Raw genomic sequence first — 17,239 nt, 5'->3', positions numbered from 1 at the left:
TTCCAGGTATTTTCTGCTCAACTGCAATATAAATTGGGCAAATTTTGCCTTTGACCCTGTGGAAGAACCTTGAGGAACACCAAATTTTGTTGGAATATTGGTAATTTAGATAGTCTTCATATGAGCTAAGAGAGTGTATAGCTTTAACCTCGTTTTGAATTCATAATTTTGAAAGTCCATGCAAAACCTCTTGAAGAGATTTATTTTCAGTGGGCAAAAATGCATCTTAAAATGTTGATTTAAATTAAGATGCAAAATGGACAGATTTCCATAAATAACAAGAAGGGCAAGTATTGGATTAATAAAGCGAGTGAGTGACTCCTAATAATTCCAACACAAACTCTGTACAAAGTATGACATATTCTGCTTTGATTTTTTTTCCTTCTTTCCTTCAACCCCACATCCACATCATGACACCTGGGTAATGGATCAAGTAGGAAATACATTTGGGGACCTTCTGTTCCCCATGGCCGCTATGGTAACCATGAGGACCCAACCCTGGACATGAGATAGCTGACAGGGCTTTGGTGAAACAAGAATTCTTCAACGACCGATCAGGCAGAGAAGTTGATGACAAGCAATCCAATAGCTATGAAGACTGCAGCAGGTCTTCAGACCCCGATCGTCTGAAATTTCCCAATCATCCGACCAGCCTAAGGATCTGTCAAGGAACGTGTTTGTTGGCGTGCCAAAGTGACAGAGGCCAGCAGGAGTCGCTGTGCAATAATAGTCAGTAAACCACAGTCCCCAACAGCTAAAAGGATTCTCTGGCCATAAGGCCACAGCCCTGGGTTTTGGCCTTCTGGTTAGAGCCTCCCATACTGAAGATTGTGAGTTTGCATCCTGAGGGAAGCGAGTGGGAGGAGTCAAAAACATCTGGGAATCGATCAAGAGGCTATCTTCCTGATCACTGAGGGACTGTGATGATGACTTTGGGTCAGGTAGACATCTTTCAATATCGTCATTCTTTGATATATTAGTTTAATTAGGAATGTTGTCACAGTGGGACATGTTTGGGTTTGTTAAGGCATACACTTGTAATGTCGGTCTTTAGTTTGCATTTGATTTATGAAGAGTTGTTACTAATCGCCATGTCCTGGTGGCCACTAAGGCCACTGTTGCTTGGCTTGATCACCTTGGTGTCTATGGGATGGGATGGGATGTATTCTCTACATATTTTATTACCAGTTGTTCAGGCACCTGGTGACCAGGATTAGCAGCAATATGACCTATTTAATTGTACTCACATAAACGACGTTGACAAAGTCATCATCAGACAGAGTCTCCAGCATCTCGCTGACTGAGGTCTTGATCAGTTTGAGAGTCAAGCCAGAAACGCTTCCACTCCTGAAAGACAGAGCACCTGACATATTCTCAATGCAATCCGTCTGCTCAGTTATCCTGTGAGACTTTAGCTGCTGTAATTAGAATTGTGCTTTCTTGGGACTTACAATAACATCACATGATGAAATTGAAAAGGCTTTGATTATAGCCAGGGGGAATCATGATTGATATCATAAAGTCATGCATCAGTTATCATGTTACTCACGCATCCACCAGGATTAGCATATCTTTGGGTGAGGCAGCTCCTTGGACATACCTGAGACACAATCAGAATAGTAACAGTATTAATAAGCAAATGTTGTAGCTATTTCACTTAAAGTGTCTTTCCATAAAAATATGTTACTTTCTGTACAACTGTTAGATTTATATCTTATTCACACATAATCAGCCAGAGAGCTACATTCACTTCCTCACACCAATTTCTTCTTGTGATGAAATTGTGCGAAATGGAAATGTTCTCATTCAAAACAATCTTAAATCAAACTCATGATCGTGTTAAATCAACTCTGTTGCATTGAATCAAGATGGTCTACACGTATGGAGCTAAATTACAGTCTGATAGAGTTGATTTAATACTATAACAGAGCTATACAGAGACCATAGCTGCTACATTTCATTTAAAACTAAAATTCTGTTCAAACCTAAAAAAGAAAGAAAAATTGCCAATGGAAGTAAATACACATATATAGACTATATAAAGGTACAGAAAATGTGATTTTTTTTGTTTGTTTTTTTATAAATTCTGCTTATGTTATGCGTGTTTGTGAATGTTGCCTTACCAAGGCCTTCTACGAACATCATAAAGGTCGATTTTGCTCAAAGACTTGCGAGCATCCATCCAAGGAGAGGCTTTAGAAAAAAAAATATTGACCATAATTTAAACACAATTCAGTATTTTGACAATACACTGCACCACATCAAGTGCGTTTGTGATACTCCTTTCCTGTGCCAGTTAGTGATGTGCAGATCGATACTGAAATATCGATACCTCCGATACCAGATCTTTATGCTCTAAAATCGATTCTTAAATCAAACTATTGATACTTTTGATACTTCTGTCATTTGAGGTAATGTCATTAACAGGAACACAGTGGAGAGTAACTCAGCTTTTGAGGTTTTGTCGAAATGAAATGCGGTGCCAATTATTGTGGTATTTATTTATGTAATTAAATATTTTACTGTCAATTTCAATGTAAGTCACCCAGTATTATAAAATGGCAAGTGTTTGTATCCCCTTATTATAGGCTACTTGGAGAGATTACGTACATAGTTGAATCAAAATAAAATGAAGCACTCAGTGCAGAGTAGCCCCATCATTTGTTTTGCCCTATGATCTGATATTGTTTGATGATGATTCCCAAAGAGAAGCAACACTCACAAGATGCCTGGGAGAGATGACTGTGAAGGATATCCAACCTCTGTCCATAGCAGAAGACCACAGTTTCCAAGTGAGAATATAAACTCCGAGGAAGAAAAAAATCTGACAGACACTCATCTTGTAAACATGTTTAATGAATGCAAAGGCAAAGTAATTCTTTATGAAGCTATGATCTGAAATACACTATTTTTTAGGTTTACCATACACATTAGGTGTATTTGCACAAAGTACTGGTATCAGAATGGTATCACAGATACCAGCCTGAATTTTAATCAGTATCAGATCAGAAAGGAAATTTGTCAATATTAGCATGGGTTGCAACAATGAAGAATGGGAATAGCACTGAACTGAATAGCAAATGAAAATCATTGCAGCATTTTTCAAAACCGTATGAATATTGTGAGTTGCAATATGGTGGATCATCTTCCTTTGGGTTTCCGATATCTGTTTCCTATGATGCTCTGCATATTTTCACTAATTTCTACCAGCTGACAGGTGCCACAGTGTATTGTGAAGCATAGCAATTCAATGTAGTTTATTTGTAACTTCAATAATGGTGCTTCTCACTGTTCATCTGATGCATCAACATGGAATTTTCTAAGAAAACGAGACCATGACCTGGGTGAGTCGAATGAAGCCGGTGTCGCCGACCAAACGGTTCCCCCTAAAAATTGGTCCGTCCCGCCTTCACTGCGCATGCGCCATTTGGGACCACGGCAGTACGTCTGAGAGTGACTCTCTACACACAAAGCGATTAAAGGGAATAATGTGTTTTTAACCATCAGATGAGAAGGTAAAACCTCTTAAATTATTCTAAAGTCAGTTTTAAGCAGAAACGAGGTGATAATCACCTCATTTCACGAGGAACGCATGGAAATGATGTAGACGCACAGCATGTTAGACGTTTGCTGTGATGTTGTGGTGCTCTGATCGGTCCACTGTCTTTTATTACAAAATAAAGCTGAATTTATGTGGATTGTTGAACAAAAGCTTCAGATATCTGTCGCTCAGATAGATGATGATTGGAGTGCAGTTTTAAGCAGAAACATGGTGATAATCGGTGGATCTCAGCTGACGCTTAGAAATGACGATGCAGATGCTCCAAAATGACGCATGCATAGTGAAGGCAGGGGGGGACCAATTTTTAGGGGGGACCGTTTGGTCGCGGACACCAGAGCAGAATAAATGACACCACCCTGTCTTGGAGTTACAAAACACACTAAAACTAACAGGCAAACCTTATTAAAAAAAAAAAATAGGACCAGTACATTTCCTCAGTAACCACAAGGCAACATTGGAGGGAATGGCACCAAGCTCTTGATTTAATGTGTGCTAACAGCGCTAATATACAAATTAAATAACACAGACATTTCATTCAATGGAAATACTGGAGAACAGGTTTCTTAGAGGGTTGATTTAAACAAGTGACCCCACAGCAAGCCATATTATTTCAAATATTTGTAGTAAAATGCTCAGAAACAACAAACAAATAGCTCAGGACACAGCTCCCCACCTGCACACACACAGGGTGCACATGCTAAAGCTGATGCTCCCCACTCCCGACCCCCCCGCCCCATGAGTGTCTATATCCGGTTGTTAAGCGCTGACGTAACGCATCACGTGATAAATCTCTTTCCGAGTCCAAAGACCTCCAAGTTTACAATTAAAGTTACGTCTGTTTGATCCTTTTAAGGATTTACAGTTTAGGTTTAGTTTGTGTTTGCATTGTGCGCAAACCTCCGTCCGTCCCTTCTCCGCCTCCACCTCCGTTAACCACATTCATCTGGTTCTATGGTCAGAACACTTAATAAAACTTTTTTCTTTTACTTTACATATTTTATTATGCACAGGTAAAATATACATGTCTGTTTGTTAATAAAAAATTATTTATTACAATAAACAGGACGTTAAAGTGCAAACTTCACTTTCTCCCCGAATGGCATGAACAAGAAGCGATCGCAGCTCACAGCAATTCCCACTGAAAATAATGGAGAAACAACCTGAGCGTCTGACATTTTTACATAAAACAAACGCAGTAACAACGTCTAAAAACCCAGTTAATATATCCAGGAGAGTTTTAGGCACAAAATACAGCGTTTTATGTTGCGATGTTAATGCTGTTGTCCGTGTGCAGCGATGTAAGTGCAGCCTGATCAGATCGTCTCAGTGCAGTTCTCAATGTTAATGACAGCACGCCATTTTTGTTTGGAGGCAGAAGTCGAAAATTACATGATGCGTTACGTCACACTTAACAACCGGATAAGAACTGACTTGCTTTTGGAAATAGCCAGAAGCAGCCATTCAAGAAACTGTTTGACACTTCTGTGTCTGATTTTGTTTTTTTGTTTTTTTAATGAATTACTCCATTTGTTAATAACAACACATTCATCTTACATGGAAAGTGTAAAATAATGGATTTATTTACTTTGGAAATGATCAACTGCATTCTACCAGCATGCTGTTGAATCAGGCTGTATGTGCAAAGGCCTGCAGTGGATTCTAAGAGGTATATGCAATAAAAGAACAAAGAGATCTAACTCGGGGCCAAAGAGAATTCATGAATAGTGGACATAAACCTTTCCAATAATTCAATATAGAGTCAATGATGATGGAGAATCTCATGAATAGAAATAGCCTGGCAGAGAGAGCAGCACTAATGTATTGGAAAATAGAGTGCTATGGTGGTGATAATAAAATCACTGCATATGTTCAATGGAGATTCCTTATTCGGCTTATTTGACTAGTAAAGTGGAAACAAAGCTGACTCACATATACGAGGTCTATTAGAAAAGTATCCGACCTTATTATTTTTTTCAAAAACCATATGGATTTGAATCACGTGTGATTGCTTCAGACAAGCTTGAACCTTCGTGCGCATGTGTGACTTTTTTCACGCCTGTCGGTTGCGTCATTCGCCTGTGAGCAGGCTTTGAGTGAGGAGTGGTCCAGCCCCCTCGTCCTTGTTTCATTGCCAGGAAATGGCGGAACGATTTGGGCGTTTTTTCCATCAGAATTTTTTCAGAAACCGTTAGAGACTGGCCTGACCTGTTTTAGAGCCGACGTCAGTGATGACGCGGTCACCTTACTTTACCGAAGAAGAATGCACGATTATTATGCAGAGCTACGAGGAATTTAAATTAACGTTAAGGGGGAAATCGAACACATTGTCTGCCAATAAAGCAAGACAGGCTTGTTGGAAACGTATTGCTGATCGGGTAAATGCGTAATTGTCCTCCAAATCTGTTACAGATGATTAACCCGTGGAATGTCTGATATGTGTAGAAAAATGCCCCTCTTCCATTAATTACGCCCAGATGCAACACGATTCAGAAGTGGCCATAGGCCTACTAATAAATGTTAGGTTAATTTAATGTTTCCTTAATAGGCTACCTTGACTGTATGATTGTTATTCCTAATCCTGTCAATATGTCAGATGCAACAGCAGTGCCAAACGCACCTGGCAGCAGGTGAAGATGAAATATAAAAACATCCTATACCCCACTTCGCCTAATTAATGGACATGCATTAGACCTATTTTGATATTAGTAATTACCCGCGATTGCATAAAACCCTTCATTGATTTGCATTGCGGATAAATGGCCAGGGAAAACACCAAATGCATCCAACAGTTTAGATAGAGCAAGTACTACCTTGCGAATCATACGACATACGACATACAGTATTCTTGCTCAGATGTTCAGCATCACCGATGGAATACATATATTGTCCACTGGCAGAATATCTAAGCGCAAGGCACATTATCTGCTCGATTGTCGGGGCATTGTTACACTGTAAATAGAATAGAATAGAATAGAATAATTCTTTATTTAAACATAAAGAAAATTATTTAAAAATGACTTGTTTTCACAGGAAAACGCTGGCAGCTGTGATTACCAGGGACTTCCTGTAAAACACACAGCAGCACAGTAGATAACATTACAGACATAATATGTATATGGATTTACAGTGAATGAACCATGGCTGACTCACATTAAAGGAACTGTTACATCTGCAAACAAGAGCTCTTTTTTTTTTGTTGTACATTTAACCGCTGTATTTTTTCCAGTGGTGACCACAGCTGCCAGCGTCTTCCTGTAAAAACAACAGCCTTTTAATACAGTGTACGATGGATGATGTTACAGACGTCTGGCCCGATCAGCTGTCAAAGATAACGAATTCCCTCGGCTGAGGATCTATATCTTTTATAGAGAATATCGTCCGGGTATGTCAGCGGATTCTGGCGGTCTATAAAAACCCTCGCCCTGCGGAGAGAGCCCCCACAATTTGTGCCCCAATATCAAACTGATCATCCAGGTAGGCCGGCATTGTCTTCGGAGTGATGCAGGTGGATGGACGGTACTTATAAAGGGAGTGGTTAAGCGGAAACCTCACGCTAATCCTGGAACATAACCTGCTCGGAGCAGGTTTGGCACAAAGCGTAAGTTGCCGTGGCAGCATGCCTCGATCTAAACCTATCCACCTTTCATAGTACGGGTTAACCGGGAAGTTACTCCATACGTCATCAACTTACTCCAGAAGTTACTCTGATAAGCCAGTAACCCCGCTTCGTAGTACAGGCCCCAGCTCTGTGTCAGCCTGATCACGTCAGATCTCAGAAACTAAGCAGTGAAGGATCTGGTTTGTACTTGGATGGGAAACCTCTTTGGAACACCAGCGGCTGTGTGTGTCTCTCCAGGTAACACTGGAGTTGCGTCAGGAAGGGCATCCGGCGTAAAATCTGTGCCAAATACCAGTGCGGATCTGGCAGTATCCGCTGTGGTGACCCCGGAAAAAAAAGTGGGAGCAGCCGAATGGACAACAACAACAATTACCGGTTATCGGATTAGCTGAACTGTGCCCACCAGTAAGTGTCAGTATGTAGATCAAACATAACAATAACTGACTGATGAGTGCACTTAAGATTTGCTAAGAAATGCATAGTGTATACAAGCAGGTGATGAATAAAAAATAAAAATCTAATCAACAGGGTTTTTTTATCATATCAAAATATTTTTGTGTAGTTTACCTGGATAGTATCGAGCAAGACCCGTGGCGCTACCAAACACCTGCCAGAGAAGCGTTGGGTCATCCTCTCTGTTCTTTTTGAACACGTCCTCCAGAGCCTCTGTCCAGTTCAGTTCATTCAGCACAATGGTTGCTAGACATCCACACCAACACAAACATGTTATAAGACAGCATATTTATACTTTAAGCCATGTCATGGATAACAGAACATCACTGGCTCCCATCCTGGCCGTCAAAAAAGAAATTTACTTGTTCCATAATTAAGTATGGTTATAAATGGCCTTTTATTTCAGTGGAACTGCTCATAATTTGTAGTCATTCATCCTATGATGAGGGGTCATGAGCAGACATGGTTTCTGATTAAGGGGTCATGCTCACAAATGATGGGGAATCACTGGTGTAGAGCGTCCACACTATGTGGACACCCCAGATTAATGTAGTCATTACGACTCGCCAAGTGGGGCATTGAGCAAGTGCTTAGTCAATGTGTTTTGCCACAAGCAAGATTTGGTAACGTAACTAAATTTTACTTATACTGCCAAAAATCACAGAATATCTCAGTGGAGAGTGGCGAATGCATAGAATAACAGACAACAGATTTATGAATGAAGTTCAGGTACAGATTTTGCAGTGGCGTGATGGAGTTTGGCAGAAATGTGTGTGTGTGTGTGTTCAATCATTTCATCAACTCTCACAACATGTTCAATGATCTAACAGTGGACACTACTGGTGATCAACAAACAATGAGAGGAATCTGGAGAGGCAGATGGGGTGAAAGAGTGACAGAGGCGTGTCCAGACAAATTTGAATGGGGTAATCCTAGAGGTGGCAGCGATTTGTGCAGGGATAGCATGAAACACAAGCAGACACACAGAAGAACATGTATTTATCACATTAGTTTAATTCATAAAAATAGAACATTATCATTATCATTGAGGTTGAAATCCACCACACCACCGAACCACCCGAGGTCCTTCACAGCAAGCTCCAACTCAAGACAACCGATCTGTCCCCACCTCTCAAAAGTAACTGTCTATCTGCTGCAGCCAAGTGGGGTGTCCCTTTGGCCTTCTCCAGCTACTGGGGTCCTCAACACTGAAGCACCTGCATGCTGGATCATGCATAGAAAAACACGTCACATGTCCAGAATGCCATAGCTGATGTTCCCTCACAGTGAAAGATACAATCATCCTTCAAGTTTCCATAAGTATCTTCTCATTTGACACAAAGTCTTTCCAGCAGTACCTATCCTCTGAAGAGACCTGATACCAAAGACATCCAGTTCCCACCTTAAGTCACTGGTTAGTGTCCAAGTCTCACAACCATACAGTAAGACAGGTTGCACCAGGACCATGAAGACTTCAACCTTTGTTCTCCTGCAAAGATGTTGGGATCTCCAAACACCTCTCTCCAGCAACTTCATGACCTAATATCTCTTTCCAGGTATCTCTCAGTCTGGCCAGCCAAAGTCCTAGAGACATGAATGTCTCTACGACTTTGGCCTATATTTCTGATGGCTAAGTTCAGGAAGTCAGTAAAAAGTTGGCTCAGGTTGAAGTCTCTTGACCTTGAATTTGTCACCAGAGTGATAATGAAATCAAAACGCGAGTGTTAATTTAACACTGAACAGAATGGACAAATACAAACACTTTTTGAGTGTTAATTTAACATGGACAGTCTTACATTGACAAGTTCAAAACTGTTACTTTAGTACTGAAAAAAGGATACATATAGACACTTTTCAAGCGTTAATTTAATATGGTCAGTCTTAATTCAAGCCTGGCTATTTAGCTATGTCGGCTAAATGGTATGATACCAACCCAGATGACCACAATTAACTCACTATTCCACCTCGACACATATAATTGGCAAGTTTGTCATCAAAGAGCTCAATCTAAGGGCCCGGTCACATGACACACGACGAGAAAAGGTGGACTATCACTATCACCCATCTCCCATCACCGAAAAACCTGCGAATCAAGAGCACATAAAGGAACAAAACAAAACCAGAACTAACAAGAAAAATGAATGCTGACCTTGACACTTTAAACAAAATTAAAACAAAACAGTCACGATGATGTGACTTGACAGGGGGTATGACACTGAGTGCCAGCCTGTGATCAAGTCTGCAGCACCTGCAGGTGGGGGATCTCATTGTCTTCATAACAACAACATGTGCGCACACACACATTCCCACCACAAACGGCGGGAATGTGCATAAATAGTTAAAGTAGTTGATAAAATTTTCTTACCGCTATTGTATCTGTATGAAAACACTGCTTTTCATCTCGCACATGTACGAGTCACGTTCAGCTCATCGGTGCTTTAGTTATTGACCCGTTCAGATATTGTCAATGTTTGTGCAAGACGTCAGACTTGTGAGGTCGGACGACAGTGAAATGGAACGCTGACGTTACGGGAACTCCGCAAATGATGAGGAACTGTCAAGACAGAAAGCAAAATGGAATACGGACGAATTGAAGTTGTCATCAGGATTCGTTCACATTTTTCAACAGTTTGAAAATTATGACGAAGCGCCAGCTACAGGAATGAAGCTGGATGATGAAAGTCAACGTAAGTCCGGATTTCATGTTTTGTTTTTGCTTCGGTGTCCTTCGTTAGTGCCGTATGACCGGGACTTAAATCCTGCCTGTGTTTGGCCAGACTAGCAATTATAGTTTGAACTCCTGGGGTGGCACTTGGAATGACTAATTATTAGGTTTCAGTGGTGGCCGGTGCCATGTTAGGCCACCCCCTGAGGCAGCCTATGGAAATGGAGGTAGAGGATATGGGTCATATTGTATGAAAAACAGAAAAAAGGGGAAATTTCACACTTTTATAGTTATCTTTACAATGAAAGTGTGTTAAGAAATTTGTTCTAGTAGTCTATGATGACTTTTTCACCTTTTTTCAGCATCATTATATGCAAATATTGCCGTTTTGTACTTGTCCCACACCCAGACTTTTGATCTTCAATGATAAAAATGAATGGTAAAGAAACTTTTTTTCTAATGTTTTAAAATATCTCTCAATAAAATATCAGTAAAATAATCAAAACATAATTGGGGTATTCAATATCATACAACTGTTGTGATTTTTTTTAAACAAAATGTAGTTGTCCCACACTACTGCCATAATTTCCACCACAACACTGTAATGTCCCTTTAAACAGTTTGTATGAAAGATTGTTTGGGTAGTTTCTATGGAGATAAACAGTGACATCAGAGCACATGTATATAGCGCCAAATCACAACAAACAGTTCCCACAAGGCGCTTTATATTGTAAGGCAATGGTGTGGTGGAAATTACATTTACAAGGCCAATAGTGCCCGTAGTTAAAGCATCACCCATATAAGGATGGAGAAAGAACACAATATGCTACAAAGCATTACTTTGAGAATGCAGCTGGGAAAGTACATGAGGCTATAGAGGATCTGCTCAACAATTTAGGATTATGTTAACAAAACCCTAAAGAGTCTGTGAAATTAACAGTGGAATGCTGTAACATTAGGGTTTAATCTTTACAGATAAGAATTTTCACAAATGCAGTAAAATACTGTAAATTAAGGCTTTGAAAAAAGAGGTGATGTGGAGATTTTATCTTCTAAATAGAATATCTGTTCCATATATGCACTGTAATAATTAACATGCAAAAATAAAGAACAGATTCATTTTGCATTGTAATAATTATTAATCAATAAGATAGAGATAGATGGCAGGGGTGGTGGCCAAGTGGTTAGTGCCCTTGGTTTCAGTGGAGAAAGTTTCCAGTTCAAACCACACCCCTGTCACGTTTCTTCATGTAACATGACGTTGCGTCAAGGACATTGTGCCAAATCAACATGTAGATCTACTTTGGATCTGCTGTGGCAACCCTGAATGAAAACAAAGGAACAGCCGAACGGACTTACTATATGTCCAAATATTACAGAAAAAAATGTTTTAATAGCAGCATGGCCATGGTAATTCAACAGGAAAGGACAATTAAAATTACAGTCTTAATTTAATTATTTTTTGTATATTACAGGATTAAACTGTAAAATGTACATATTTTATGAAAAATAAATGGTAAACAGACTGCATTTATATAGCACTTTTCCATCTGCGTCAGATGCTCAAAGCGCTTTACAGTAATGCCTCACATTCATACACTCAACAAAAATATAAACGCAACACTTTTGGTTTTGCTCCCATTTTGTATGAGATAAACTCAAAGATCTAAAACTTTTTCCACATACACAATATCACCATTTCTCTCAAATATTGTTCACAAACCAGTCTAAATCTGTGATAGTGAGCACTTCTCCTTTGCTGAGATATTCCATCCCACCTCACAGGTGTGCCATATCAGGATGCTGATTAGACACCATGATTAGTGCACAGGTGTGCCTTAGACTGCCCACAATAAAAGGCCACTCTGAAAGGTGCAGTTTTATCACACAGCACAATGCCACAGATGTCGCAAGATTTGAGGGAGCGTGCAGTTGGCATGATGACAGCAGGAATGTCAACCAGAGCTGTTGCTCGTGTATTGAATGTTCATGTCTCTACCATAAGCCATCTCCAAAGTCGTTTCAGAGAATTTGGCAGTACATCCAGCCAGCTTCACAACCGCAGACCACGTGTAACCACACCAGCCCAGGACCTCCACATCCAGCATGTTCACCTCCAAGATCGTCTGAGACCAGCCACTCGGACAGCTGCTGGAACAATCGGTTTGCATAACCAAAGAATTTTTGCACAAACTGTCAGAAACCGTCTCAGGGAAGCTCATCTGCATGCTCGTCGTCCTCATCGGGGTCTCGACCTGACTCCAGTTCGTCGTCGTAACCGACTTGCGTGGGCAAACGCTCACATTCGCTGGCGTTTGGCACGTTGGAGAGGTGTTCTCTTCACGGATGATGCGAAGGAGATGTGTTGCACTGCATGAGGCAAATGGTGGTCACACCAGATACTGACTGGTATCCCCCCCACAATAAAACAAAACTGCACCTTTCAAAGTGGCCTTTTATTGTGGGCAGTCTAAGGCACACCTGTGCACTAATCATGGTGTCTAATCAGCATCCTGATATGGCACACCTGTGAGGTGGGATGGAATATCTCAGCAAAGGAGAAGTGCTCACTATCACAGATTTAGACTGGTTTGTGAACAATATTTGAGGGAAATGGTGATATTGTGTATATGGAAAAAGTTTTAGATCTTTGAGTTCATCTCATACAAAATGGGAGCAAAACCAAAAGTGTTGCGTTTATATTTTTGTTGAGTATATGTCAGGGTGCTGCCATACAAGGCACTCACGACACACTGGGAGAAACAAGGGGGTTAAGGACCTTGCCCAAGAGCCCTTAGTGATTTCCGGTCCAGCTGGGATCAGACCCAAGAATCCTCAAGTTCAACGCTTAACCACGAGACCATCACCTCCCCTAATTAAAACCATTTGCATTTTTCTACATTTGTAAATGTATATTTGCAAGCTGTTTTTCTTTTTTACTTTCACTTTTGATACTCTGTGTACTTCTTACCCTGTATGCTTCTATACAATGCTGCTGGAACCTCAATTTCCCTGAGAGTCTTCTCAAGGGATCAGTAAAGTTTTATCTAATCTAATCTATATTCACTGTAATTTTTACAGAATTCCCCTGGTAATCACAGCTGCCAGAATTTTTCCGTAAAAACAGAATTATTTTTACAGTGTATGTGCAGAAGAACAGCATTCAGACAAGCAATGGCAGTAAATAAATAAATAAATTATAGATAAAAATAGATAAAAGTTTCATTTAACTCGAAGGTAACCTGCGTGTAAGCAAGTGATAGATTGTGTGCGCTGACACAGGCAACAGGCGTAATGGATGTAATTACACAACACCCAGACAGCTCTGAGTCACATAACGCTCACTGTGATGGATGGACACACAACACAAGCTGACCCGACTCCACCTTTACTATGTCTGTCTCACTGTTGTCTCCACTGCCATTCATCTTTGTCTTTTATTCTCCCTGTCTCCGTTCTTCCATCTTTCTATCACGCATGTGTGAAATAGATCTCTTTTGTGACGTGGCTCATTGATGTGCAAAGGCAAACACTGTTCATCTGCATGCTTGCCTCCAGAGAGGAGAGTTAATGAAGCCTCAGCTGCCAGGAGTGCATGCTTTTTTTAATCATAGAATGTGGCAGAACTTGCAGTATGTGTGCACAGTAATGTGTTCCCCTCATTAAGTATAGTATTTTAAAGGGAAATGGAGAGGAAAGTACAACACCACAGTTACTGAAACGTAATGAGACAGCTCCAAATTGTGAAAGTTTTTTTGTTCAGTGAAGGGTGATGAAGAGACAAAAATGTGCTGGTAGTAACTTAGTAACTCAAGCCATTTCATGATGGCCTCACGAAAAGTAAATTAATCTATCAGTTCGTGATACCGCCACGGAAATGTGGTGCTTTTCATGACGGGAGCACAAATTAATTCTGTGACGTATCAAGAAATGCATGGTGATGCAGGGGAGGTGTCTGTGGGGCTTATGGTTAGGGTTAAAACTGCATTGCGAAAGTGTCACGCATTTTGTGACAGGAGCATGAAAATTATGCGTGAGGCTGGGCAATCTGTCTGTCTCTCTGGATATTTTCAAAAAGCAAACAATAATTTCAATCAAACTTGGTGGATGAATTCAGTGGACTGCTCTCTCACAACACAGGTCATGTGAAGGTCATAGGTAGAATGTCAAGGTCAAATCAGAGGTCAACATTGAATGTCTGCTGTGATATATCCAAAACAGAAACATTCATTTCAATCAAATGTGATGGATAAACTCAGTGTACTGTCATCTCACAACAATGTGTCAATCTCATAGGTCAAAGGTCAAGGTCAAATCAGAGGTCAACACTGTCTGCTGTGATATATCCAAAACAGAAGCATTCATTTCAATCAAATGTAATGGATAAACTCAGTGTACTGTCATCTCACAAGAATATGTCAATCTCATAGGTCAAAGGTCAAGGTCAAATCAGAGGTCAACATCAACTATCAACTGTGCTACATTCAAAACAGAAACATCAATTTCACACATGGTGGATTAACTTGGCGTACCATCCTCTCACAACACAACAGGTTGTGTCAAAGTAAAAGGTCAGAGATGAAGGCCAAATCAGAGGTCAACATCTACTGTCTGTGACAACAGCATTAAAATGCAATCAGCAATTTTAATCAATTTTGGTGAAGAAATAGTGTAGTTTTCATTTGTAAAAAATAAAAAAAGGCTTTTGTAAAACTGAAAATTCTGTTTAAGTTGTGATTCAGCTCAACAACCGTGTGATATGGGTCAAAATGCATATAACGCTGCCATCTACTGGATGGCAGTACGAAATTTGGGTGGGCATGATTCACACTGCAAATTTACAAATAAAAAAAATTACATATTTTACAAATACAACATTTATTTTTAAAAACCAACACACGTTACAGTAATGTTTGTGTGTGTGTGTTTAGGTTTTACATATAATTAATCAACCAATCAATGATGAACGAAGGCTGATTTTTACATAATGCCTTTTGGTATCTGTGTGTGTTAATGTTCAAACCTTCAAAATTAGTCCATTATTTTAAAATCAAAAGATATGTGTTATAGTTTCACTTTGTAGAAATGACAGAGTTGACATTAATGTAGTTAAACTATCCACATTAATTTGGTTTTAAATCAAAACCATAAGTCAAACTTGCTTTCCTTTTCAGGACTTCTGCCTCATCTGGACCACTATATGCTGTGAATGTAAATTACTTTAGTTTTTTTGTAGGATCCAGGTCCCTTCTGCTGGGGTAGAGTTGAGCTCAGCTCCTCACAGCTTCCTGACTGCTGCAAAATACGTAGCCGACAGGAATCAACATGTATGATTTTATGGTTTAGAAAAGCTAATCTGCTAAGAAAAAAGTTAGCTTTGTTAATTAGCGGTTAGCGAAACTTTGCTCGCAACACCACTGCTCACAACACAGGTCAAAGGACAAAGGCCAAGATCAAGTCAATTAAACATTTAAAATACATTAATCACCATATCTCAAATGAGATACAGAAACATGGTTTTCTGCAAATATTTCTCTTGCTGCCTTGGCAAACAAATTCAAATTCAGATGGCAACGATGTCACATGTAACTAAGAAATTAACTGATGTTGGTGAGGCACTGCAATTGACTGGATGCCTGGTTTTGAGTATCATGAAGAATGATGAGGAATGACAACAGTGCAAATAGCTAGGTAACTATACATATCCGTATGTGTACATGTGTTTTAAATAATCAAAATCTGAAACATTTGGAGCACACATGAACCCTCTGGAGTCATCTGATGTGGACAGGCATCAAAGTGACATGACCAAATTAATCAGACATACCATCCAATACACCACAGTCTGAGTCCCGTTTGGATGTGTGTTGAAAGTGTTGCAACACAGGTTTTTTTTTTTTTTTTTTTTTAAGATGTGTTGATACACCTAGTATAACTTGAATCACGATTAATATTTTATGGCATACTTTTTCCTGAATATTATGGTCGTTGTTGGTGAGCGGGTGGCTTAGTGGTTAGCACTGTTGCCTCACAGCAAGAAGGTCATTGGTTCAATTCCTGCCTGTGGCCTTTCTGTGTGGAGTTTGCATGTTCTCCCTGTGTTTGCGTGGGTTTCCTCCGGGTGCTCCGGTTTCCTCCCACATCCAAAGGTGGATTGGAATCTTTAAATTGTCCATAGGTATGCGAGTGGGTGTGAATGTGTTTGTTTGTCTGTTTGTGGCCCTACGACAGACTGGTGTCCTGTCCTGGGTGTACCCTGCCTCGCCCTCTATGACTGCTGGGATAGGCTCCAGCGTCCTGCAACCCTTTATTGGACTAAGCGGTTGAAGAAGAGTGTGTGTGTGTGTTAGTGCACGTTTTTGAAGAAATGTGTAGCAAACGGGACTTTCACATCATTCTTGTGCTCTGTCTCGCTGCAGCACTTGCAGGGAAAAACTACCATTTATCATTGGTAGAAGAATACATGACCTAAACCAATCAAAATCACCCACCCATGTATTTGGCTGCTGAGGAGATCCTGGCCAAAAAGTCACCAAAGGCAGACTCAAGTGCCAAAACTGCCTCCAGGTGGACAACAATTATTGTCCACCTGCTCAGGCCTGTGTCCCCTTTGTCTGGTGTTGGACAGGAATTGTTTTTTTGAGTAGCACAAATCATTTCAAAGTCAAAGTCGGCTTTATTGTCAATTCTTCACATGTACTAGACGTACAAGGAATCGAAATTTTGCTTCTCACCTTCCCTCGGTGATGACAGGACAAGACATTTCGACAATAAGGACAAGTATTTAGTATTTACAGTGTAGTGTCTGAGGTAATAGTAAAAGTAAAAGTGGAGAGTGCAGTAGTGCACACCATTCAGTATTTGTAGCAGCAGCAGATTTTTGTTAAGACACTGTGCAAGTGGTGTGATGGTGATAAAGTGAAACAGTGCAGGACATTAT

At 40.2% G+C, this 17,239-nt stretch overlaps 1 protein-coding gene across 1 annotated transcript in view; it reads right to left on the bottom strand.

The window, feature by feature from the left end:
* Positions 1-17,239, bottom strand: part of LOC117514925 (voltage-dependent calcium channel subunit alpha-2/delta-1) — a 301,141-nt gene that overhangs the window by 131,172 nt on the left and 152,730 nt on the right. The window contains 4 exon segments of the mRNA XM_034175496.1: positions 1,248-1,347; positions 1,550-1,600; positions 2,124-2,193; positions 7,749-7,880. Coding sequence (XP_034031387.1) covers positions 1,248-1,347; positions 1,550-1,600; positions 2,124-2,193; positions 7,749-7,880 — 353 coding nt within the window.

Source organism: Thalassophryne amazonica, chromosome 8, assembly GCF_902500255.1.
Source record: "Thalassophryne amazonica chromosome 8, fThaAma1.1, whole genome shotgun sequence".
Classification (NCBI taxonomy): Eukaryota; Metazoa; Chordata; class Actinopteri; order Batrachoidiformes; family Batrachoididae; genus Thalassophryne; species Thalassophryne amazonica.
The sequence above is the reverse complement of the archived record's forward strand: the minus strand, read 5'-3'. Positions and strand labels throughout refer to the sequence as shown.